Source organism: Rhododendron vialii, chromosome 13a, assembly GCF_030253575.1.
Source record: "Rhododendron vialii isolate Sample 1 chromosome 13a, ASM3025357v1".
Classification (NCBI taxonomy): domain Eukaryota; kingdom Viridiplantae; phylum Streptophyta; class Magnoliopsida; order Ericales; family Ericaceae; genus Rhododendron; species Rhododendron vialii.
In genome coordinates, this window is record NC_080569.1 from 7,950,365 (window position 1) to 7,977,378 (window position 27,014).

At 37.4% G+C, this 27,014-nt stretch overlaps 3 protein-coding genes across 5 annotated transcripts; 1 reads left to right on the plus strand and 2 right to left on the minus strand.

Moving 5' to 3' along the window:
- Nucleotides 1–1,491: 1,491 nt before the first annotated feature.
- Nucleotides 1,492–8,186, plus strand: LOC131313842 (transcription factor MYB119-like). Its single transcript, XM_058342343.1, has 4 exons — nucleotides 1,492–1,604; nucleotides 5,342–5,722; nucleotides 5,932–6,058; nucleotides 7,497–8,186. Exons 1-4 carry the CDS (start codon nucleotides 1,492–1,494, stop codon nucleotides 8,184–8,186), a joined length of 1,311 nt encoding a protein of 436 aa, XP_058198326.1.
- Nucleotides 8,187–11,626: 3,440 nt separating this feature from the next.
- LOC131314337 (GDP-mannose transporter GONST2-like) lies at nucleotides 11,627–16,649 on the minus strand. Of its 3 annotated transcripts, none has more exons than XM_058342894.1 (10): nucleotides 16,144–16,649; nucleotides 15,455–15,609; nucleotides 14,834–15,044; nucleotides 14,419–14,558; nucleotides 13,978–14,107; nucleotides 13,202–13,300; nucleotides 12,950–13,104; nucleotides 12,744–12,860; nucleotides 12,122–12,219; nucleotides 11,627–12,029 (listed from the first exon to the last, which is right to left on the minus strand). In XM_058342894.1, exons 2-10 carry the CDS (start codon nucleotides 15,595–15,597, stop codon nucleotides 11,986–11,988), a joined length of 1,137 nt encoding a protein of 378 aa, XP_058198877.1. In that variant the 5' UTR covers nucleotides 15,598–15,609; nucleotides 16,144–16,649; the 3' UTR covers nucleotides 11,627–11,985. The 3 variants fall into 3 exon arrangements, with proteins under 3 accessions (XP_058198877.1, XP_058198875.1, XP_058198876.1); XM_058342892.1 differs by having other exon boundaries at nucleotides 15,455–15,614; XM_058342893.1 differs by lacking the exon at nucleotides 16,144–16,649 and adding an exon at nucleotides 15,694–16,134 and having other exon boundaries at nucleotides 15,455–15,614.
- Nucleotides 16,650–20,913: 4,264 nt separating this feature from the next.
- Nucleotides 20,914–22,576, minus strand: LOC131314338 (uncharacterized). Its single transcript, XM_058342895.1, has one exon. It carries the CDS (start codon nucleotides 22,489–22,491, stop codon nucleotides 21,145–21,147), a length of 1,347 nt encoding a protein of 448 aa, XP_058198878.1. The 5' UTR covers nucleotides 22,492–22,576; the 3' UTR covers nucleotides 20,914–21,144.
- Between the last annotated feature and the right edge of the window lie 4,438 nt (nucleotides 22,577–27,014).

Sequence of the window (27,014 nt, forward strand, 5' to 3'; positions counted from 1 at the left end):
CTTTGGTTTTGGCAGGTGACGCGTCAGATTTGTACTGACGCATATCATTCCCGCCGTTTCACCAACAAATCCAGACAAACCCATGTGAACAGAGAGAAAACCCTAATCTTTCTCCTTTTCTCTCGGTCCAACCCCAATCTCTCCTTTTCTCTTTGATGTGGACATAATTTTTATTTTTTGTATTACAAAGTTAAAATTTAATATATTTTATAAAATATATCATTTTTGGTAAAATTTATATTTTTAGAATCCACTTAAAGAGATCTATCAAACAAGACTCATATTGAATAGAAAATTATGTGATTTTTTTTTTTGTTTTTTTGAGAGCATGAATTGTGTATTTTTTTGGATGTGAATTGTTCATTTGAGGGGTGTAAATTCTTTCATTTTGGAGGGTGTGAATTATTCAGAAGGGATGTGAATTCTTTCATTTTGGAGGGAATGAATTTTGCATTTGAAGAGTGTGAATTCTTTCATTTTAGTTTGTGAATTGTGTATTTTAGAGAGTGAGTTATGATGTGTGAATTCTGTATTTTGTAGGGTGTCAATTGTTTAGAAGGGGTGTAAATTCTTTCATTTGAGGGATGTAAATTCTCTTCATTTTTGGAGAATGTGAATTCTACATTTGAGGGGTGTGAATTGTTTATTTTGGAGAGTGAGTAGTGATGTTTGAATTCTGCATTTGAGAGTTGTGAATTCTGTATTTTGGAGGGTGTGAATTCTTTCATTTGAAGGATATAAATTATTTTCATTTTGGAGAATGTGAATTCTGAATTTGAGGGATGTGAATTCTTTTATTTTGAAGTGTGAGTTGTGTATTTTGAGGAGTGAGTAGTGATATATGAATTTTGCATTTTGAGGTGTGTGATTTTTATTTTATTTTGGATGGTGTGAATTGTTCAAATGAGGTATGAATTATTCATATCCTCAGAATTCACACCTTTAAAAAAGACATAATTCGCATCTAGATGAAAAATTCACAGCTAAATGAAGAATTCACACGTTCAAAAAAGACAAAATTCACACTGAAATGAAGAATTCGCATCCCCAAATTAAGAATTTATACCTTTGAAAAAAAACATAATTCACACCCAAATAAAGATGTAGGAGTATTAAAAATTGCAACATAAATAATTAAAAAAATTTGCGAAAAATTAAAAAAAAAATCAGGAGGATAAAATGGTGCGCTCCTGTTACACACTAACTTAACTTCAACACATTCCAACGCAAGTTGCAACTACTCTTATTCAATTCTAGGGTTGCTGTTTATCTTCCCCAAAGCAAGCGCCTTTTTTCGGTTCAAGACAAAGGAAAAGTCATGGAACAACAGAGCTTAAAGAGGTGAGAAAAGGAAGATGACTTCACGATTCTGATTTTTTCCAATTTGATCTTCTTCTTTTCTCTGATTTCTTTCAACGTCGGTGAATCGGAACCCTAAAACGATAGATCTAAAATCCCACACCGCCATCGTGAAATTCATCGTCTTCGGCGATGTCGCCGTTGCACCCAAACTCTCGGCTACCGAACGACGTCTCCATCGTCCAGCGGACTGAGAATGTTGTTGCCAAGGCCGTTGCCCAGCTGCTGGAGCGGGTCATAGCTTCGTAGACTGCTGGCTGCCGAGGACAACGAAGACCAGCAGTTGTACTTGTACGCGTCCTAGTAGTAATAAAGTTGGGGTATTTTCGGTACTCCACTTAAAACGGGGCTTATGGAGAGTGAGTTTGACAAACAATGGACTTTGATGGGTAGGCGCTGACATTTTTAGGGCCGGCCTGAAAGAACCCCTTAAGGGAAAATGACGGCCAATGACGTGTTTTGATAATTAATATCCGCCAAGAACATTTTGTTCATTAACAAATGTTCTTAGCATGTCCTTAAAAGGTATTAATTATCTAATATCTGCCAAGAACATTTTGTTCATTAACAAATGTTCTTAGTATGTCCTTAAAAGGTATTAATTATCAAAACATGTTCTGAGCCTTCATTTTCCCTTAAAAGAACAAGAAAAAGAGAAGTCCTGGATACTGGATACATGTGGGGGTGTGGGGCTTGTGGCGTCGGGAATTAATGATTTAAGCACTACGTGGCAGTGCTCCAAAGGGCCCTAAACAATCACTCACTCGTGGGCGTCTCATACAAATCAATGAATCATTGCAGCTTCCAATTACAGTAGTTGATTCGGGTAAATCATGGACCATAATGGGCTGTAGTTGGCCTTGACTCTGTTGGGCTTGGAACTTTGAAGTGTCCCAGTCACCGATAGAAGTTTTTTCAGCTCAACCCAATAAACACCAGGCCTTTATTGGGCTTGGAACTTTGAACTCTGTTGGGTTTGGAACTTTGAAGTGTTCCACCGCCATTTTGCAAGTAAGGCCCGTTATGAACCATCAGTCTCGATCTTTTCTTTGATTCCTAATCCCCGGCCCTCACCCTTAATTAATAATTTGCTCTTGGTTACTGACGACTCCCGCCTACTATTTCAATAGGCTCGATCGATCATCTTTCTCTCGAATAAAAAAAAGAAAAAAAGATTACATCTTTCTCTTTTCACTTGCACCTCGATCCCCAGTCCCCAGAGAAATTTTCTTATTTCCGGAAACAAATAAATAAATTTACACCATCTATATTACAAGGAAGATGCTTGGTGTAGTGAGTATTTATTGACTTCGTTACCGATTATTCATAATGTGTTTAGTTTTGGATCGTTAATTGGAAGTATATATGTAGGCACGAGTAATTTGCCAGTATACATTACACGTGATTATTCAATTCTCGTGAAGCACCAATATTTGGGAGCCAGAATTTCCGTTTGACCGGAAATTTTTTTTTTTTGGGAACCACACACTTGATAATGGAGCCCACACCAAAGCGTGCTGATAAAGGTCTCTGAAGAACTACGTGGCGGCCGGTGCTCTAAGAGTCCTTAATAATTTCATTAAATTTTCGTCTCAACGATGATAATGCTCAAAATTTGCAAACTCAGGGTGCGTGCGTTTGGGCTAAATGAGTTTGTCTTAAATTAGTTGATGTTATTTACTTTTAGCGTTACTTTGTATAGTATTTTGTCAAAAAAATTGGGTCAATGATTAGTCTCTACGAGAGGAATCATATAAGAAAATATGGACTGCAAATTAAAACAAAAAGTTAAAATAGGATGACATTAAAGATAATAGCAACAGCTGTTTAAAAAAAAAATCGTCTTTTAAGTGACATAAATTTAAAAAAAATACAGAAAAGACGAACTAAAACACCCAAATACAAAATTTAGGTGACCCCTTATACTCCAGAGGAACAAACTTTTAAAATTGAACCAACGAGAGAAATGATAAATATTCCAAACTAAGCCCAAACGTAGCAACATCACATTCCCAGCCAGATTTGTTTCAAATGACAAAGCTAAAATGGACCGGAAGTTTTAATTCAGCTTCCCGTTAGTGGGCAGTGGAATTGAGCTCCCTGAATAATTGAGGTGTGTAAACTGACACGAAGACCCAACTTATAAAAAAAAATTGACTGGAAGCATAAAAATTCTGTTATGGCACTCTGGCCACAAATCTACATACGCAGCCATTCTGTCTCTTCCATTCCAAATTTGTGAGTCGCCAATACCCTAGTCAACCCTAATGCCAGATAAATTGGATTCTACTGCATGAGAAGTTTTTGGGTGCAAATAGGGTATAGGACACTTAGTACTTGAGCTCGCATCCGAGCCGTCCAAACGTGTTTTGGACGGCCAAGATTTTAAGGATATTGAGAAAGAGGAGAGAGAGAGAGTGTGTGTTCGGCTTAGGCGGAGAGAGAGTGTTCGAATTTGGGCCTTTCAAAACACGTATGGATCGAACGGCTCGGATGTGTGCAATTTGCACCCAAAAACTTCTCTTCCATTCAGATTACAATCACAGGGCCACTAGCTAGTAAGCATTAAACGCTGGTCATCAAAGCAATTAATTACACGACTTAAACTTCTCCCCAATTCCCTCCCGCTCACTAATTACACACTTATGTCGCCAAATTGACTCGGGGACCCTTCGTCTTTTACTCTCACTTTTACCGCCCTTCAATACTGAGCAACAATTACAACTGAAATATTACTGATCGATCATTTACAATTCTCAATTTTTAATCCAACTAAAATAATATTGTTACACATAATGAATAATAAATAAATAAACAAAAAATAGTTTGTGTAAATGGGGTGCGTGTATATATATAGGTTTCCAGAAGTTCAACCAGTGGTGTTTGGGATTCAAAGTTAATTAGTTTGATGTTGGCATCATTCGAAACGAATCTAAACCATTGAATCTAAACATCTAAATTTTTGGGGTACTACTTTTGTGTATATAACATTATTGTTCACCAAAACAAGTATGTCAAGGATAGAGTTGGAAATTACTTTCTTCGTGTCAAAGTAAATTTTTTTTGTAAAATTTTGGAACTGGCCTAAGTGAACTACACCATGCGGGTGGCCCACGAGTCTAATTTGATAAGCGAAATTCTAAGTTTTGTACAACTTGTTGAGAACATCAGTTGTACCAAAAATCGTTATAGTGTACAACTTGAACAAGACACAATCAACAGAACACATTTTTTGAAGAATAAATGTGTTTGGATCAACTGTTGATTGGTGTCTGAACTACATGATTAATTTTTTGTGATTGGTGTTATGGGCGAATGCTACAAAGTGAACAATTTTAATGACCAGAATAAACCCGCAACGAGCCCAAAATAAGCAAACCGCACGGTGCAGTCCACTTATGTGGAAGCTCAATCCTAAATTTGTGGGGGGTACCCATGCAATTGCAGTGAGATGTAAAAAGAGACAAACTTTCTACATATCTTTCACAAATTACAGTAATTTGGATTAACACAATGATTATATTATAATGATTTAATTGCTGAAGGATTAAATAACCAGTACCCCCCACTAACCTCTCCACCTTTCTTTCTTCTTTTGTCCGAGAGAGGAAGCTGGGGAGTTACACCCACCTCCCATTCTCAGCCGTTGGATGCACCCCCAAGATCAACGATTGTCAACCCTCCTACTCTCTCCTCACAAGCCTTACTACAAGCTAGCTCCATTTGTCGAGCTCCTTTTTAGGACTAATTCTCGTACAAGTAGAGGGAGAGAGAGAGAAATCAAAGCAATTTTTTGTTCCATAAAAACAGTTCTTTCTCTTCTTGTTCTCTCTCTCTCTCTCTCTCTCTCTCTCTCTCTCTCTCTCTCTCTCTCTCTCATGGAAGGTGGTGGTATTGGTTTTGGGTATGGAAATTTAGAAAACAGCCCTCCTTCATATAAACCCTGCAGTAGTCCGCCATTGACAGCCCTTTTTTTTAACAGATCTCCATCAAGCGCCATAACGAGGTTCTTGAACAACCATTTCTCTAACAAAAGCACTCAAAACAATGTCCAAAACAAAGGATCACTCATTCCCCCAAGTGGGTTTCATGGGTTCCCTCCTTTTGATGGTGCAATTGATCATCAGAGTTACTCAAGTAGTAGTGGGTTTTCATCGCTAAGTTGGCCCAAGACGAGCTTCTTGGACAGGCTTCCTGCTGACGGAGAGAGTCTTCTCAACTTGAGAAATGAAGGAAACCCTAATCTTGGTTTCAATGAAGAAAACAAATCGGTGGTGGTGAATTGTAAAGGTGGTGGTAAGAGAGGGAGAGGTGCCTCTTTTGCAAACTTGATTAAAGGGCAATGGACTGATGAAGAAGATAGGTGACAATATATCACACCCTTTTAAGTCTTTTTTTCCCTTCAAAATTCGCCCTTCGATTTTTATTTTTATTTTTTTAATGCTTTCTAGCTATTATTTTCTATCCACATGAAAAACTCAAGGGAATTGATATTGATGATTTTGAACAAGAATGTTTTTGCCCAATTCTTCGTCTTTTCTTGTTAATATTTTGATTCTTTTTCATGTGAAGGAAATTGCTCAAGTTGGTGAAGCAATTCGGAGTGAGAAAATGGGCTCAGGTCGCGGAGAAGATGGAGGGAAGGGCCGGAAAACAGTGCCGTGAGCGGTGGCACAACCATTTGAGACCAGATATCAAGGTGTGTTTTTTTTTTTTCCCCTCTTTGGTTTCTCCTTCTTATTTTCTCCTAATTTGAGGGTTTTCCAAAGCCACTTTTATCTTTCCTTTTTTTGATTCTGTTAAAAACTCCTTTGTTTTTTAGTACAACTTAATCATCAGACCATTTGGATTCCTTAAATTCAGATAGCAAGGCCTTTCAAGTTTCTTCTTGTTGGATAACTGTTAGATTTGGATTCCAATTAGAGATCTATGATATGTATAGATTTTTTTATTTTTTTTTTAGATTTTAGGAAGAAAAATCTAAAAAAAAAAATCTGGTCAAACGAGATTCAATTAAAACAAACAAACAAACCCTATTCTCTTTTTTTCCCCGGGATCAAAACCCTAGTTTCCCCTAAATTCCAGTAATTCAACCATAAAAATGCTAATTAATTTCTTTCGATCGGCGATAGAAATGTAAAATATATTGGATGTATATACCACTCGATGTTCATATTCGTCTCCATGATTTCTTTTTACATTTTTATTCTTAATTTACTAATAATAATAATTAGCTAAAGCATGATGTGGGGTTAGGGTTTTTTTTTTACACATGAGGACTTGGCATGCAAATCTTATGGTGAGTTTGGTGTCTGATCACGCCATTTGACATTTCTCCTTTTCCACATACCCAGCAGATAGAGACATGTTTAGTTTTCTTCTGCCAATTAATTTACTTTAGTTAGGTTTTAGGACACACCCCCACGTTTTTGGGGTAGGTTTCTTGCATATCACCCCTTTGACATGCAAAGCTTAGGGTCAGTCCATTGTCTCTTTATATCCCCTCACATTCCTTCTACACTTCTTGCTAGCGCCATGTTACCTTTCATGTGATTTTCAAACCTTTTTCCCCCAACAAAGCATCAATATTGGTGTAGAGGTTGTCAGATATTTGAGAAAACCTAGAGGATTTAGGGGATGCCAAGGCAAAACGCGGAAAAATTTGAAGGCACTAATTCATACATTGCTATGCTCAAGCTTAATTTATTGGGATCCATTGCTAGTGGACAGTATGATTGGTTCTATAAAGATCAGTTGAGGAGGCGCACGTAATTATCAGGAAATCCATTACTCTAAATTATCAGGAGAAGAAAATGAAAATGAAAGCTCATATATGCACACTATTTACATGGTTATTAATTACAATTGTTTGAATATGATGAAGAAATTAAACTAACAGAAAACATTAAATTTGACCTGATACTACATACATACATAACAAGGTTACAAAATCTGTTAAAGCACCAAAAGTAACCTTAGCAGTTGGTTTATATATCTTGGACATTTCCATGGAAGTTTTTTTTTGAGAATTTTCCAAATGTCATGATTTTTCTTTTTCCTTATGTTTGTTCGTTTGCTTAATTTGTGACAATGTGATACCTACCTTCCTTTTGTTGTTTCCGATCGAGTCGTTATAGAAAGATACATGGAGCGAAGAAGAAGAGAAGATGTTGATTGAAGCTCATAAGAAAGTTGGCAATAAATGGGCAGAAATTGCGAAGAGAATTCCTGGAAGGACCGAAAATTCGATAAAGAACCACTGGAATGCCACCAAAAGAAGGCAGAATTCAAAGAGGAAGATCAAGAAATCACAAGGCCAAAATGGGAAAACTCAATCTTCTTTACTCCAAGATTACATCAGAAGCCAGAATCCAAGTAATACTTCCACCACCCCTACTAACTCCACTGTCACTGAAGATTTCTCAAACCCTAATTTCCCTCTCCCTCTCGCTGATCTATCCGAGTCGTCCATCGATGACTCTTCCCGGTTTATGAACCAAACCTACGACGATGAATTGAACTTCATGATAAACTTCTTTGCTGACAAAAATGAGCAGTCGTTATCCAGTGGTGTCAACAACAAAACCATGGGTGCAAAGGAGGCAGATAATGTCCAAAATACCCCCAGAGAAGAAATTCCAAGAACCCATTTGTCTTCTGACCTTTACCTTTCTTATCTGTTGGATGGACCTAATACTAGTACTTCAGCTTCAATGGATCACTTCCATGATTATATGAAGTTGGATTCCTTTCAAGCTTCTGCAAGTGGGACTAAAGATATGGATTTGATGGAGCTGGTTGCTGCTTCTCAGCTGAACGTCCCTTAGCGGCAACACTAACTTCTCATTCTAGGTCTGTTAGGTTGTAGTTTTCATTTCTGTTTTTTAGGTTAATTTTCTGACAAACACAAAAAACCTGTTTGACTGATGATTGCGAACAAAACTTGTTTCTAAGAGCTTTTGGGATAAGAAGCCGAGAAACTATCAAATTGTAGATGTTTTCGTATTCTGAAAAATTGTTGCCTTAAAAACAAAATAAAACAAATAAAACAATTAATGAGTACCCGCGCGACCAGCTTTTCGAATAACTGGTTTTCAAAATATTAATGTGTTTTGCGAATAGATTCTGCTTAACTGTGAGTCGAGTAGGTGAGGTGATCGAGGTACTACTCATAAGTTGATCCGGACGCCTTGTCTCAAGGAGGCAAAGGTGGTAAAAGACTAGGCAAGTCAAGTACTGAGCTATAGTCTGTAGACCAAATTCCAGGTTCTACATTAAAATTTTGATTTGCAGGAAACTGAATTTGTCTTTTTTAGATTTTTGGTGTTAAATTGTCTGAAGGACATGATTTTGTCCCTATCCAAAATGACAGATTCAGGAAATCTGTTGAACCTAGTTTTAGGTGTGAACAGTACTACCTGTTTTGTGCTTTACAAACCTAATAAAGGGTTTCTGTATGCATGCATATATCTTGTGTTAGTTTTCTGTTTGTTAGTAGTAGTACTTTAATTACTCTTCAGATGGTTTTTTTCTTTTTGGTAATACAGGGGTTCTCAGGTCAGTTTGCGCACACCTCGAAATATTCTCTACAGCCCCTCTTATATATATAGCCTTTTCACACACTTACACGTCAAATTTCTTTCTTTCTTTTGCCTTAGTTTTTTCTCTTGTTTTCTTATTAATTTCTCTTGTTGCTTTTCCTTATTTGCTTTCTCTTGTTTGTTTATTTCCCTTCACTTTTATCTTTTGTCTATTTGAAAATAGTTTTGGTTCTGAATGGAAGAAAAGGCATTTTGGGCGTGGCAACTGGCTTACTCTCCATGCATTATGCAAAGCTGTCTGCTGGAAAGAGTAATTAATCAAATGCAAATTGTTTTGAAATGCAATAAATACGGGTAATAAATGATAATATTAGCAGCATTGCATTGTTTGAGTTCCACTACACTATTATTTATTTTTTAATCCAGTTAGTCTTATGCGTATAACCTTAGCTTCGAATATTTGTTTATTAGTAACATCCATGTTGAGGTTAAGAATTTGTGTCCATCTGGACAGCCACTTGGTACCCTAGGTCCCTCTTCTACCACACAATTATACGGTGTTATGATTTGTAAGGTAGAAAATGAAGTAGCACGCGGTGCTCTAGGGGATCTGAATAATCACTCCAGTATACATGTATTAAGATACAAAAAGTCTATCGACACAGATTAATTACACACAGATTGTGTACAGACGGGTTGTGGGGCACATTTTGGGGTCCCACACAAAAGATTCAAGCCGTTCATTAATTTTGAAATATTTTTTTAAGAGACCCCGCGAAAAATCATCTCATTCTGAAAACTAGAAGTGCTTGATTTAACCATTCAATGTTTCATTCAGAATACAATCCCGTATATTCTGAATGAAATATTGAACGATTAGATCAAGCACTTCTAGTTTTCGAAATGATATGTTTTTTGTGTGACCTCTCAAAAAATATTTTAAAATTAATGAACGGCTCCGATTCTTTGTGTGGGACCCGGAGATGTGCCCCACAAGTCACAACGCATCTATGCACAATCTGTTTGTAATTCATCTGTGTCAATAGTTGGGTTCATTAAGATAATAACAGCCTGTCACTGGATAGAGAGAGAGAGAGAGAGAGAGAGAGAGAGATATGGGACCGTCCCGAGTCCAGAACAAAGATCTGAACTGTTCATATTTTAGATGACACAAAGAATTAAGTACGTCCCAAAAGAAATTAGCTGAATTGAAAACCAATAGCTGCGTCAACAATTCGCATCTGTGAAGTACAAAATGAACGGTAAAAGTTCGGACAATTCATTTTGTTTTCAATAACATTAGTTGCTTTTGTTATTTGCTCGGCAACTAACATAAGTTGTTGATACAACTATCGGTATTTGATCATGTTAATTTTGTACTAGTACATATTTCTTTGCGGCATCCAAAATATGAACGGGTATGATCTTTGCTTCGGACCCTGGATCGGCCCAAAATGGTCCAACGCTGGAGAATTTAAACTAGACCAGAACTTGGCCCAGTAAGATATATAATATCCTGTTGCTATCCGCTCGGTCTTTAAACAGTAAAGACGGAAAGAAGTTCAACTATGGAGTTATATATAACGAATTTAACAGTGATATTTTTTGGAGGTGCTGACATAAATGAGATAACGCGAAATTCTTTTTTGTTGTTTTTTTATTTATTTTCCATAAAATTTAGAGTACGCAAGATTTTTCTTTACCATTATCGTCGTATTTTTGTTGTGTGGATATTCGTGGTGACTACCGATTATAGAAGCCTGCACAATAAATAAAAATATGCTCGACAATATTACATCCACGGGGAACAATTATGTTAGCAAAGAGTTCTTTTAAAATTCAGACCATTGATTGTTGGGACGGACGGTGAGATGGGGCACAGCTGCACGCTGTTGTGTTTGCTCATACCAGCTCCCCTTTCCGTAGTTCCCGTGGTCAGCAAATCATTAGTTTCAGTTTTCTTATCTTCCCATATTTGTTGTCAGTAGTATTTTCGAAATGCGGTCGTCATAGATTTTAAGCTCCAAATTTTCAAGTTCCCACTTTCGCATTTTCAACCTTTATTGGCATTGAATGGAGGAAAAGTATTTATTGGTTTCTTATGCTCACCTAGCCAAACCTCTTGTGACCACCGGAGAGTTTATCTGATCGTTAGCTTTAGGGGTTTGAAATTAATCGAAGTGCATGCAAGTTGGCCCGGACATCCGGTTACAAAAAAACGGTTATTGGCAATGGTTTACAACTTTGTTCTACTTATCACTTCGTATAAGACAGCTCGTGCCCTTCTTTAACTTCTAATTTCGAATGGAATTCGCGGTGATTATGGAACGACCCTTCACAATACTGAAATATGGTTAACATTACTTCTATAAACCAAGACATTATGCCGCAACTGGTATATGTTACAGTTTCGTTGACCGGACAAAAAATCGATGTTTTTTTGTTATTGTTCGCTAAACCGGTGCGGTTATTTAGATTAGATTAAATATGTAGTTACAACAAAACTACAATATTGCGGACCAAAGCACATCACAAAATCGATCATGCGCAGCATATGTTCCCGTGTTATGTATTATAGTTTGCCATGCTTTAGGTTGTATCTCGTTCCATATTGCATAACATCGATCCTATTGTTGTGAATTTCCTAGCCTGGCAAGAAATTATTGAAAACAAATTACGCAAAATCCAGATGTTACCAATACTAGCATATAACCTTGGATAACATTGAATTTTCAACGAATGTTATTGAAATATAAATGTTTTTAAAATGTCCTTTCCCACCAGATAAACTGCAAAAATACAAAAGGCATGCCGCGAAATTGATCCAAATCTAGGCTTGTTGCTGCAACTGCTATTTCCGTATCCTTCAATTCATGTATTCTCTAAGTATACCAAAACTGTTTTTAAAAAGCAGAAAAAGAACAGAAAAACATCTTTTTTGTGTGTGTAAACTTCAGCTTGTTTCAGGTCCTCGGTATTTTGTTTCAGCACTAGTTCAAATGGGATATTGACACTGTCAACAAACAGAAAACATGAATAGAATATCTTCTACTTTCTTAACCCCGATGAGAAGAATTTTGAGGAGTCAGGACATCTTGGCCCTGGCAAAGAACACTCCTGCAAATAGACCTGCAGGAAATGCACGTGTTTTTGACGTGAGATAAAAAACTAAGTAGGTAGCTCAAGAGATTAGGGTTTACAATGAGAATCATTTCAGTTACCGAATAGTATGCTGAAGAGATTTTCTAGGCTAACCCGAACATTGAACAACACTAGACCAGCAATGGAGATAGGGATCTTGTTTAAGGAGCCCACCAAACTGTAAAGCAGTAGCAAAATGTTAGCAGGAGAACACAACTAGGGTAGAGCAGAAGGGGCCATTGCATTGTAAACAGGGGAATACTTAATTGAAGAAGTATAATTCACTTCCAGTGTACCAGGACTTAAATTTATTCTTGTTGTCAAGGTAAATTTACCATATTTTATTTAGCAAATTGGGGGTGGAGGTTCAGCCTTTGTTAATTTCCCGTAATGGCTGCAGACTAAATGGCGGTGTCCTTGTGGCCACTTTGGTGTCTTATGAAATCCGAAAATTCTGCAAATGGAGTGGCAGCCAAGTGGAAGCCGTCTTACACTCCTTGGACCTTGTGAGGGTTCATACCCCACCAGCCCAATCCCCATTCCCCTAGATTAGTAGTATATAAGATTTTACCTTGTTCAGGAAAAAAAAAAAAACTGAACATTCTGAAATCATTGCCAAGCAATGTAAGACAGTATCCAAAAAATAAAAGCAGCCATCTACTTATTAGCAACACAAAAGCACTGTATTCGCAATGCTTTTACCTGTAAGTAGTGGGCCCAGTTTCCTTTAGAAACCACATAGAGGTAAAACTTATGGCAAGTCCAAGCACTCCACTTAGTGTTGCGACAACCCAAAACATATGCAAACTAATTACATCCCTGCAAGGTGAAACCAGAAAGACATAAGGCTCAAGGTATTGGTTTATAGCCGCAAATTTAGCAGTCACTTAACAGACACATGTGCTTACGAATTGATTACATATTCCCATTCATTGAACATAAGAATCAAGATGATTGCGAAAGGCAAGGATAACATATTATTCAGCAAGACCATTGAAATTTCATTAAGTGATCCAGATTTTGTCGAGTGTTTCGCAGTGTCCATGACCCGGCGCAATGTGAGCTGTCACGAGGTAAAAATGGTATGTGTCATTAGGCAGACAACAGGCCCAAGGCATGTAGAAAAGGATGAACGAATGGGGATTTCAGAGAAGACATACTGAATAGCCTGCTGTTAGAATGCAATTGATTATTTGCCATGCATAACCCACTGCATCGAAGGAGAGATCTGTGATGCCACCACTTACAGCTGAAATGATCTGCAATCCAATGGACCAAGGATTGAAGTCCACTCAAAGGTAATTCTATTTGAATAAGTATAAAGAAAACGATCGAGCGGATAGAGCATAAGATGAACCATGTAAAAGTAATGTTACTTGCATATTGTGAATGGAATGTGCCAAAAATTTGATTTCTATATTTTCATTTCGAATTTCATAGTAAAAGTAATGTTACTTGCATATTGTGAATGGAAAGTGCCTAAAATTTGATTTCTATATTTTCATTTCAAACTTTATAGTATACTTCATTTTCTGTTGTGTGAATATGTAATTAATAACAAAAAATTGTAATATTATTCATAGGAGAAAATAGCGACAGTTAAGATAAACTTAACAAGGATCCTACGTTTTCAGCATTGATGTCGGTGAAGGAGTAAATGAGAAATTGAAATAGGCAGTACAATGTCCTTTTCTGGAAAGAAGTCCTGTTTAAGTTGTATTGCACTGGGTGCTGCACATCAATATTCACACTAATGAAATGTGCTGAAGGACCACCCCATCAATTCCCTAAGCAGAGACCACCATGCCTGTCTATCTCTTAATCTCTAGAAAATAGGAATATCATTTTATTAAGCAAAAGCAACATTATAAGCAGTTAGGTACGAAATTGTGGAACTAGCTTATAAGGTAAATGTAACAGAAGGTCTAGAACTTACCATCAAGAACATAGCAATCCAAACTTTTCGATTCTGATGCTTCCGAAAAATGAAATATTCACCAACTGCTGTTATAATATTTGTCATATTCTTCAGAATGGTCACCATGGCAATGTTTATGTAGTTCAAACTGAAACCATCAACCAAAAAATATTGAGTTCACATAAAATACACCACTGAACATATTACCCAGTAGATTCACACATTATTTCCTCAACCACAACAGTATTATTCTTTGGTGTCAGGAGCACATCTTTCCAATACAGATTAAAGGCACAATATATTACTGGATTAATCAAGCAAACTGGGAGCATTAAGCAGAAACCACTTTATCTTGCTACTTCCTTTCTTTCACTGTTATCAACTCCACTGTATGACTTTATGTTTGTCCAATCTAAATCTAGATTCAGTGATGAGTACAGAAAGAATATCCAAACTTACCTATACATGCCTGATACTAGCATGCCAACGAAGATTACGTTTACAGGGATCCAGACCCTAACTAGCTTCCAATTCAGCCTCTCCAGAGACACCAATCCAAAGAAGTGCAGAAGCACCACTATAACAGTGCTAAGCAAATTCTGCAAGAAATAAAGGTAATGTTAGTATTAGCAGAAAACTACATAACTATGGTAAGAGGAAATTTGATCATCCAACATGTAAGAAACAGGGTCGAGAGGTAGCCATAGGCACAATAAAACAGTCAGTGTCTCCAATTAGAGATCAACCATGAAAAAAAATCAGAAATTCAGATTTGGAATAGATTTAGATTTGCTTTCAGAATTATGCACAATAAGACATGCCCAAGATTTTATCCCAGCTAGAAAGGATATTTTGTCCTTATAAGTTGAGGTACCTGATAAAACATCAATGAGATTCCTGCATTGAAAGAATAACTTGATAAAACAACTTTGTTCAGCACTATCATGCTGCAAGAAGAAATGCAGTAAGCTGTTCCAGCCAATAGAGGTGCAGATAGTTTTCTTGATCTATGTTCTCTCTTTTCATCTTCATCAACCAAGAGTTCGACAATATCATCACCAGGCGCTTCAGTGCCCCAAGAACCCCTGCTTTGAGGATTTAAATGCCATTAATAAAATAGACAAATTACATAGATTATAGGCCTTCAAATGTCCAATCAATTTATTCATTACTGAGTCATTGAAAAACAATATTTTCTTGCTAAAAAACAACCGAATGTTCATATGGCAATTTAGTAACAGAACAATGTTTATTAGATCAAGTTCACAGCAAAAAAAAATGTTCCAAATAATTCTACCCAAATTTGAATGTCCATTGATGCATAACGTATTGGGTTACCGGTGATCGAGTCCCCTAAGCTCATGAAGATTACGATCATGGTGGAAAAGAAACTAGCATTCATTTATCAAAAGCATTTCAAAAACAATACCAGAGTTACTAGTATATACTTATGGGCTGTTCCAGGAATCCAGATAAGAAGATGAGAGTACTCTACCTGTCAGGTGTTACCTTATTTCCTTGCCTACGGAATCCATTAAGAATCTTGCGTACCACATTAGTCCTTTCGCCTATTTTCACCACCCCATTTACGGAGACGAAATCTGGTTCAGCTTCATCTAACTTGAAATCGGACGTCATGGCACCGAGTCACTGACCTGCCACGAGTTGAAAATACCACAATTTAACTTGCGTTAATCATATGCCGAACAAGAGAAGAAGAAGAAAAAAACATACTTAATTTGGAGTCGTACAACAAGTCTATAACACCATTCATGGCTCGCACCGGCGCATTAAATTCTTCAAAGCACATCATGAGACTTGATTCAATCACTTCATGATATAACGGGGGCAAAATCCCTCAACATAATGTTCAACTCATTTTGGAAAATATGGAGCAAAAAAAGAACTAAAGCAAGCCGAACTGCGAACTTTCACCAAATTAACAAAAACTCAGAGCGTAAATCAAATCAAAGTCGTATGCCTCGACGTGGAGGTAATAAACTACTCAATTTCGACGATGTGCCAATCTGTTAAGTATCTTCAATGCCCTAGTTCTCAAACCAAAGTAGTAATTCCCTATTTATAGCCCAATAAACGAAACAGACTATCAACACATGCATAGCTATTTGAAGTAAACCAAATACCGCAAAAAGGAAATTAAGATCGAAAGGAATACACGCATACCAGTACGGGTGTGGAATTTGGAATTACTGGAGGAAACGAGGGGAACTGAGCGCATTGAAGTCCAGAAAGAAGAAAGAATATCAGAGCGAAAAAGGTCACGCGAAATACGTGATTGTCAATCTTCCAATGCGACGCACGCAAAGCGAAAGGCGTAGATCTGAACACCACGAGACGATATTTATCGCTCCGTGTGATATGCAGAGGGGCAGAATTGTACGAAAAAGAGGTCCGCGGGATTTGATAATTGGAAGCCGGGCTCTGAAACCAATACGCGGGTGAGGAGAGAGAGTTGAATTTCTAGAGAGAGTGCAATCTGAGATCGCGAGATTCGAGGGGTGTGAGAAAGGGCCTAACCAGTTGAATATCGAAACTGGAATAGTTTTTGAGGCTCCATAAGTCAAATTCCTTGAGGGATCCATTCTGGAGAGAGAAGAAGGGGGTGGGGGGATGAGAGAGAGAGAGAGAGCAGTGATGAGGAGAAGCAAAGTTGGGGAAGGAGATCGGCGGGGCGTGGGAAATTCAGTTTTTTTTTTTTTTTCGAAACTGATGTTTCTGCGCGCAAAATGTGGTGGGCCATAGAGTAGGCTTACTACCACCCGTGTCCGTTTTGGACCTTTTGGTCAATGGTTGGGCCCATAGAGTAGACTTCGATTTTAATAGGGTTAAACGTCTTTTAAAATCCTTTCCTTCCTTTCAAAAAACGTCTTTTAAAAAAATCATTTTTAAAAAAGTTGGCTTATCAAGTACTCTCCGTTCGATTTTGTTTGCCTTTTCTTTTGATATTTGTGTTTATTTTTAATCACTTATATATTTCAATATAAATCTTCAATAATATAGAATGTGGATCTCAATTAATAGTTATCGATTAAGTCTATAAAAATAATATGAAATGTGAATCTCATTTAATAAATCTTGATTAGTTTTAAATACAAAAATTTTAAAATTATAAAAATATTATAAATAAGAACATATAAAAATTTATAGAACGCTACAGATAACAAAAATGGACCAAAAAAAAAAATGGGACAGAGGGAGAATTTTAAATAGGTCTCTAGGCTGTTTGGGAGCCAAACTGTGGCTTCCCATTCTGCATTTGGTGGGTTTTTTTTTCCGTTGGAAGCTGAATTGTGATGATAAGACATTATTGTCGTAATGCATTCTCAAAATTACACTTCAACAGAGGTGTAATTTGAGAATTAGCAATGGGGAAGCTTTTTCATTCTCATTTTGGATTGTCTTCCTTAATGCATAATCTACTTTGACCATCATCCTTTCAATTTTCAAACACTATTCTATTGCAAAATCTATTCTACAAATATCTATCAAACACTCTATCAGATTCATAATCCATTCTGGCCACAATCGAAAATTAAAATATTCCACCTTTTGCTCTTGCCAAAGTTTGCGTTTCATACTCATACAAAATATTCCACTTTTTCTTTTTCTTTTCTTGTCTTTGAAATAATGAGAATTATTAAACAAATAAGAAGTAGACAAGCAATATAATCCAAGGCAATCAAACACCGGGGATGGAAGCAATATTCGAAAATAAAGCAAGATGTTGTGTCACGATTCCTCTTGTAGTAATTTTTGTATGTCAAGCAAAATGAGATCCATCAAATTTCATTTAAAGATTCAAGCTACTCATGTTTTTGGTCTCGAAACTTGTTGCTCTCTATAAATAAATATTGATAGTATATATCGCAATTTGCATAAGCGAACTATATTTGGTTTGGAAAATATAATTGGTAAAACTATCAACGTCTGGGTCAACCTAATTTCTTTTATAGATGAGAATTATACATTAAAGTCCACAAAATGAACGGTTTATTGGGGGTTTTAAGCTTCAACGTCTTTAATTAGTCCAAATTCCCTGCCTCAGAAACATTTGTGGTTAGTTCTAATATACCACCTTGGAGCAATTTAACATTTGACAGTAGGGCTTCGAAGCACCTTTTGTCGTTTGGGCTTCCAACAATCAATCGCCCCCCTTTGCTCAACGACACGAACTTCAATTGGCCGGGATGGAGGCAGGATCTTTTGTGCCGAAAATTTTTGTGCCTCGAGAAATCTCTCACCACAGAGGCACAAGAATGTTGAGACAGAGGAGATTGGACCCCATTCAGATGATGGGTCTTAGAACAAGACATGCAAATGTCAAGGTGGCCGTATAATTAAGTCTGGATCGACGATGGAGGCCTTCGGCCCATCCCAGGGGTGGTCTCTCTCAAGCAAGTCCTTCTTTTGCCATAGTAGGACGTTGGTCGGTTAGACTCTTAGGCTTCATTCAGTTGCACGGAAAGTATGAGAAATGATAAAAAAAATTAATTTTTTTTTATAGTTTTCTATGTGTTCAATTATCATGAAAGTTGTAGGATTCATAGATTCAACTTTTCCATTAGGAAACACTTTCCTAAAAAATGGGTCTTGCCAAAATGAAATAATTCTTATTTTTCTGCAAAATTTATATCAAAAGAACACACACAGAAAAATAAATTTCATTTTCCTTTACTTCACCTCACTTCACTTTTCATGGAAACCAATTTTCCACACACAACATTCCCAACAACTAAATGGAGCCTTAATCACATGATTCTTCAAAAGATTTTGCACTCTCGTTCTCAATCCTCACATTGCGCTGACGCTTTTAATCCTCGGTTTTGCGAATTTTAGTATGGGATGAAGCGTGAATTTGTTCACCCTCGCTAAAAGGGGAGACGCTATTGATCACGTGGATCCCACACTTTTTCACTAATCAAAGCGACAGTATTGTACACCCTCATTTCGGATTCACTTGGGATGTGTTTCTATGACATTTTCACACTCGTTGTTGCTCCGGCTTGTGCACCCGTACGTAGATTGTGTAACTTAGGTTAGACAACCTAGTAGTTGTAGATACTAGTCCATCAGCTGAAACTTGGGACTTTCTTGTGCGATTACATGATTATTGGACCAACTACTCAAATCATGGTTTTATAAATATTAAAACAGTTTACATAAATTTTAATATTTATAAAATTTCTTGCAATTTCTCCACACACACAAACAAAAAAAATCATGGTTATTGGGCGCTTGATGTGTAGGAAGTTTACAACAAAATACAAGAATTCTAGTTTCTAGATTTTGCTTTCAATGTCAAGCAGCAAATAATTTTACATTAATTCCAAGAGCTACGTTACCATTAAGGAACACAGATATTAAATTATATTAGGTTTGCAATAACTAAATCAAGTATACCCAACAAGTAGTGTGCAAGTACGGAACTAGGATTTTACTTTAGCAATGACGAAATGTATACTAAAAAATTTTAGTGGTGGCGAGACTATATAAGTTGGGCATAATTTTTTGTTTACATATAATAATTGTATTTTCTAAAATTCTTTTCGTGGCGATCGCCGCATTAGACCCCCCCTGGTCCCATCCTTGGTAGTGTGGAAATATTGTATTAACAAGGAAAGAATTATATAATTAAAAACTAATAATCAATTCTTACATTTGAATGAAAATTGTAAAAAAAAAAAAAAAAACTGCGATCAACTTTTACGTCCGGCTTATAAATTTATCAGTTATGGCTGCATTAATTTGAAAATGCAATATATTTCCATTTAGGCATTTACCAAACGTTTGATGCAGCATATACTGGTATTATTAAAGCCCGGCCCACCTCTTTAATTTATAGGTTGGAAATGGGGAAAATACTAGCAGAAAGGGACTGGCCGGGCAACACGAAAACATGCAATGCCCTATATCCTGCTGCTGCTATCTACTCCTTCTTTTACCTCATGAGATCGGCCAATTGCCATAAATAACCTAATTAAAGCGAAACACATCGATGATCTGATTCTGATGTGATATTGGATCGATGGTGGGGTTTGGAAGGAAATAATGTTGGATATCAGTTGGGCAGCTTGGACACTATAACCCGGCCAATTACAGCATTGGAAAACGTGTAGGTCCTGAGAAAACCCATCTCCAATGGCCGGCCATTTTTGTATAATAAGGAGTCAAAATTCATTTTTATAGTTTGCCACAGTTTTATTTGTTACAAATTTTATGACAAAAGTACTCAAATGTACTTTTATAAACCCATTATTTGATCAGCTACCACTTGGGCCATTGGATCACACCCACATCAATATTTAATTACTCCAAAAGCCTTTGATCGCATCCCTTGGTGTTAAAGCTATTATTTAGTTGAAAAGTCATTTTCACATCCAAATAAATGGCGAAGCCAATTTTTGGCTCTAAAAAATGGCTCTATATTGGAGTGTAGAGAATTCGACTCCCTGATGGAGCTGTAGTAGTTGTAAAATTCCAATCCGCTTCAAAAGCTTTTCATTTATCACTCACTAGTCAACCCTTGACCATACCTTCCTCTAAATTCGGACAGTTTAATACTCCAATATGAATACCTGATCGAAAAGGCATTCTTTCTCCACATGATGACAATCAATTGTATAGGTCGGGTCAAGGACAAAATAATGGCACATTGTAAGTAAGCATCATGTGATATTCTTAGGCCTTGGCCCGGCCAGTCGATGCATACAGTTAATACATATCATATCATAGCAGAGAGAAAACTTATTCACAGAAGGACCGTGAATAAGTTGTTCACGTAGAACTCGCAATCTCACCTGTCCATTTTAGCAATCAACAACTGAGATATATTTTTAATCTTTAACCGGTAATAATATATATCTATTACTGTTAATAGACTGTCTTTAATCTGAATCGTCCAAAACACTTTTAGTCGGCTGAGATTGGCCTCCGTAAATAAAGATTTTCCCATCATAGGAGTAATAATGTAATATATAAAGGTAAAATACAAACCGAAAACAAAAACAAAACTAGTAGCTTTACAAAACAAGACTGCACCTCCTTCCAAAGCACAAACAGAGAAACCCCACCATAAAACAAAACAAATCTTCCCAGCTATTCTTCCAGAAACACCTTTCTTTACCTGTCTAATACTAGGCCACACCGCACACCGATCGATCACAATCAAACCGTGTACACAATCACAAAGCAAGGCAGCACAGCCCTCGGATTAAACACCAACAGCTCATCCTCCTCGTCCAATCTGACCACGATGCCGCGTTCTGTCCCAGGCCCCTTCCCCACCACCACCGAGTCGAACCCGGAGTCCTCTTTATCCACGTACCCGCCGTCGCACCCGACCCGGCCGGCGACCACCCGGCACACGAGCATCGCCCGCTTCACGTGCATGAACCCGAACTCCTCCTCGATCTCCTCCGGGATCGCTGCGTGCGCCCTCCAGCTGGTGGACATCGTGGCGATCCCGTCCACCTTGTGCGAGAACCCCGACTTTATGATCCCGCACACGCTGCAGTACTGCTGGCCGCACACGCTGGAACTGCCGTTCCGCCCCAGGTCGCACAGGAACGTGGCGCAATGAAACCGCAGGAGCTCGTTGCCGTCGGCCACGCACCGCTCATCGCGTCTCCTGACAGCGGCCTTCAGTTTGACGCTCTCCCTGTACTCCTCGAACCGGGTCAGTATTTTCGGGCTGTTGTGGATCTTCAAGACCCTGAAAACGTTCGGGGTTTTGATCTTACCGGGCCAGCCCGTGTTGAATATGATCTGGACGATGTTCTTACCCGAATCCGAGTCGTGGAGCTCCGAAACAGCGTGTTTAACTGTTTGGTGGTGTTCGAGGAGGTTGGGTTTGAGGAAAATCTCGCCACAGGCCGGGCATGGGTAGATGTCGTTCCGGAGCGGGTAGAATTGTTGGTGGGATGAGATGTCGGATTCAGGTCGGGACGCGGTCAACGGCCGCTTAAGTGGAGGATCCGAGTCGAGAGAGTCGGGTGACAAAAGACAGACGAGGGAAGAGGACGGAGGTGGAGTAGTGGTGGCGGTGGAGGAATCCGGGTTCGGGTGGGTTCGGGTAGCGGTGGGCTTGTGGGTGAAGACGATGATGCGTTTGAGGAAGGACCAAGAGGAGGAGAGAGCTTTGGTGGTCTTGCGCTTGAGAGATGGAGAGGAGTGAGGGAGGAGAGATGCGTCGTCCTTTTGTTTCCTTGAGTGGTGGTGGAGGGGACTGGACGTGATGAAGAAGCAACCGAGGTGAACGAGGAGGAGGAGGAGGAGAGAGATGAAGTTGTTGAAGAATGGTCGGAAGCTTGCCATTATTGTGGATGATTGAAGTCCGTTAACGGCAATGCCATATGCTGAGAGAGAGAGAGAGAGAGAGAGAGAGAGAGAGAGTGTGTGATGGTAGTACTTAGTAGAAAGAAGAAAGAGGTTAGAGAGGGGAAGGCAGTGGAAAGGAAAGGAAGAATGTAAAGGAGAAATTAGGTAGGGACCAGTTTGGAGGAGTAAAGCCATGGGGAGGGAGGTGGAAAGGAAAGGTTCTTCATGGCAGCTCGCTCTCTCTCTCTCTCTCTCTCTCTCTCTGTGTGCATAGATCGGCCCTGTAAAGGAGAGAACGGTTAATTTGGCCAATTATGGAGTACCGTTGGTGTGAGATCCCACCATTCCACATCGAGAATTAGGAAACATGTGTGGTATACAAGGATTCGTGAACCACTGATGTATAACACATGGTTAATATTTTGAGTCACATGATTAAGATTAAGGGTTATAAGCAGGTGGTATCATCATGTGGTATTCCTCGCAAATAAAATATCGTCATCACGTAATGTGCGTCACTCCCAATGAGAATAAATGATACTCCCTCCGTCCCTTTTTAAGTGTCCTGCTTCGTAATTCCAACTTATTAAAAAGACATCATCATTATACCTTTCACATCAACTTTTTTCTCCACTTTCCCTACTTATCCATCATCATTACACTTTTACTCACTTACTTTTTAAAATGAAATCTACTTTTAGGGACAAAATAGACAATTCACCAACTTTTACCTCACTAACTTTACAAAATGGACACTTATTAAGGGACAACCCAAAATGGAATACCGGACTATAAATAAGGGACGGAGGGAGTAGTATCCTACCGCAAAATTTGTTGTTACATAAAATATTGAAGTATCATGTAGGCAACGCCACTTTGTACTCTTGGAGTGCTGAATAATTACTCGGTTAATTTTATTAGTAGTCCTCAAATTAATGTAGACGAATCCAATAACTTGATGCAAAGATTTCTGCCTACATCATGGCTTTATAGTTAGGATTTTTTTTCCCTTTTGTTATGTCTTGATTTTGGGAAAATCATAGCCAATGACGTATTTTGATAATTAATACCCGTCAAGGACATTTTCAACATTAACAAATGTTCTCAGCATGTCCTTGACGAATATTATTTATCAAAACACGCCCTGAGTCATCATTTTCCCCTCGATTTTTTTTCCTTCTTAGACAACGGACAAGCTAGCTAGATCATGAATCCGTGCATGCAACTCGAGTAATGTTGTTGTTCGTTCCGCGAGGGGTAAATTAGTTCTAACTCAGTTACTTGATCAGCTCGATCCGCGCGTTGACAAACAACTTGTTCAGTGAGTACGTAAAATAAAGTTTCATTTAGGTTCTAAAGTTTGTTAAGTTTATAAACTTCAAGTCAATAAACAATTTATATCTTCGGATTGACCCTGACAAAAAATTATTCGAGATCATATTGATTGGGAATTGAAGCAAATTGAATTGATTATCTTCATTTAATTAAATTAATCCCTTTATCTCAAGTCAATTGGACTAACTACTTAAAAGGATAATGTCAATCGGGATGAAGGGACAACGTATGGTACATATGACCGCTTGATGTGGATATTTGAAATGCATTAGATGTATACTTTCCTACAACATATAGTATTTGATATCATAATCGTCGGAAGTTTGGGTGCAAACCTCGTTGGAATATTTTTTTTCTCGTTGTGTTGGTTTTCCTCTTGTCCTTTTAATCTTTTGCATCTATTACATTTGATTAATAAAATATCTTTGTATGTCGTTCAGAAAAAAAATAATTGTCTACCCTGATACCGTCGGAATATTATTATTAGTGTAAATCACCAACTAATCCAACTCACCCAAAAACTCAGCGTAACTTTGTTATTCTACATTCTCAATAAATACATCATTGTTAAAATTGTGCATAAACCTTTTTTTTTTTTTGGATAATGGAAGAATAGTCCTACAGTCAAACCATTAAATGAACTAGACTGCACTAGAAGTTGTCATCTTCTCAAGGGGTATCCAATGCCTGCACCTTCTGCTCATTTCCCCTTCTTCTTCTTTTTTTCTTATTTTGTTGCATCGTGTAAGAAGATAAAGAAATATATGATTTAATTTGTCCAATTCTCCATTTGTTCTTCAATCCTCATCAACAACCAAACTTATAGAAATAGGATTTGAAATTGTTTAATTAAACCGGCCAGCACAGCTAGCACACACCTCTGCATGTACTGCTTGGAGGGTATCAATATCCTATACAAATGTGTTGAGCCCTTGAAATTTTCTAAATCCAGAATCCTAAATTCCTAGAATTTTAACTTTTTTTATTTGTTAAAAGGGGTGGGAGGGAAACATGGGTCCAAATCCGGAGGAGAGAGAGTGCGCGGGAACATGGGTTTAGCCGAGTCCTGACTAAAGGGAAGGAAAAATTATTCAATTCTCTTGGGACGCCGTTATGGGATGCCCCGAACTCTTTTTCTACTATACATTTGCGTGGTCTCCACCAAAAAATGTGTGAAACCCACACAAATGTGTGGTAGATGAGAGTTTGGGGCACTCTACGTGGTGCCCCGTGCATTGAACTGCCCCGTGCATTGAACGGGACACGGCACTTGTATAGGGATATAGACATGTGGTCTTGTCTATGGTATTTGTCCGTTTCTATATTTGTCTATAATATTTGTCTCTTTGATATATAGCCACATACATGATTGTGACAAGGTTATTTTTCAGTTTTGAGATCATTCTCTCTTTATAGTATTTGACCATTTACTATTCCAAAAGACACATGCTGTCTGATCGTTTGGTTACCTACATTGCATTTACCTCATTCTTTAACTAATAGAATATGAAATTGATTTACACCTTTTTTTTTTTTTTTCCTTTAGCACCTGAATTTTACTAAACAATCCCTGAAACAATACAGTTTTTTTAAGTTGCAGGGACTGCATGCTTGGTGAATACATGTGCTAAAGGACAAAAAAGTAAGTGTGCGCGTCAAAGAGGATAGTGTGTAAATCAATTTTCATAGAATATATGCTAATCAATTTCCACTATGTCAAAAATCTATGTACCTTTGTGCTGAGAAATTTTTCGACCATTATATTTAAAATATAAAAGAAAAAATCACACACAATCGATCCAACAGCCAAGTAATTCCTTGGCACAAGGCACAGGAATTTTCGAGACCGAGGGAATCGAAACCCTGGCTTCGTTTCTCCAACATTCATCAACTTTTGAAACTTTTTCTTCTGTTACGTTAACAGAAAACTTATTACTACTAATATTATGTTTGCAATTTCAATGCCCCCACCAAAGCAGAAAGCTGCCGACAGTGTCTTAGTTTAACTAGTAGTTGTAATTACGATGATGATGTTGCGTCGATGACAACGCTGATAATCGATGATTCCTTTGATCTGCTTTCCTGGGTGGGGTGCCACGGTCAAAACTGGTAGTACTGACATTTATGGCCATATTCTATAGAATCGACAAAATTAGTATTCCAGTATTTGTTAGGCCCTGTCTGTATGAATGTAAAATATTTTACTCATTTTTTATTGTTTTGTGGGAAAAACAGTGTAAAATATATTTTAAAATAAAACGTTTTACTCTTTTCATTTTAAATTTTTTGTTCGGTCCGCAAAACGGAGTGTTAAAAATAATACAATTTTTTTTAAGAAAAAATCAAATTTTTTTCACAAATTAAATGTACTCGTTGATATCTAGTAAGTTGTTGAAAAACTTTTGATTTTTTCTTACAAAAATTGTACTCCCTCCGTCCCAAAATAGATGACAATTTTTGAAACTCGTGTCATTTTTTATCGCTTATATCTTTCAATCTATAATATTTTTCATGAGTTTGAAAACTTTGTATAATAGAACTAATTAAGAACTATTAAACAAGATTCATATTGCATATATTTTGAGATCCATATTGAAAGATATAGGTAATTGAAATTGGCACAGATATCAAAAATTGACATCCAATTTGGGACGGAGAGAGTATTATTTTTAACACTCCGTTTTACGGACCAGGCAAAAAATTTGGGACGGAGGGAGTACCTTAGAGCAAGTTTATCAATTGTTAGGTAAAAATACTAGTAAACAGTGTACTTTTTCATTTTATCTACTCATATCTCTTTCAACACTACACCAATACTATCTATTTAACTTATATATTCTCTATTAAAATATTATTACTTTTATTTTATTTTGCTTTTCTGGGGAGAGGGGAGAGAACAATTAATAAAATAATATACATATGGTGAATAGTTCTTAGGTATATTTACCTAAGCACTATTCATAAATGGGTTTTACCTGAGCCTTTACATAATCTGGAGTAATGCTCATTTGAAGGTTTTGCTTAGGTAAAATAGTTTTTTAGCTATTTTACCTCAACTGATAAAGTTGCTCTTATATGACTGAAAATATTTGTTTCCTCTCAAATTTTCCATAAGTTATTTTTATCTTTTTAGACGTCGGCCTTTTCTCTCGTTTTCTTTAATTTGGAGCCTGGACCCCCTATAGAGATCTAACAGATGTGCACATGTATGTATATGTATATTTTTCCTAATTTAAACCATTCGGGTCAAATTACGAACATCTTTACTACTAGGTCGATTGTGTTCTTTGATATAGCATAGAACTGCTATTATTCGAATTTCCGATCTTATCCACACACACAAAAAAAAAAAAAAAAGAACTGCAATTATCATCAAATCTAGC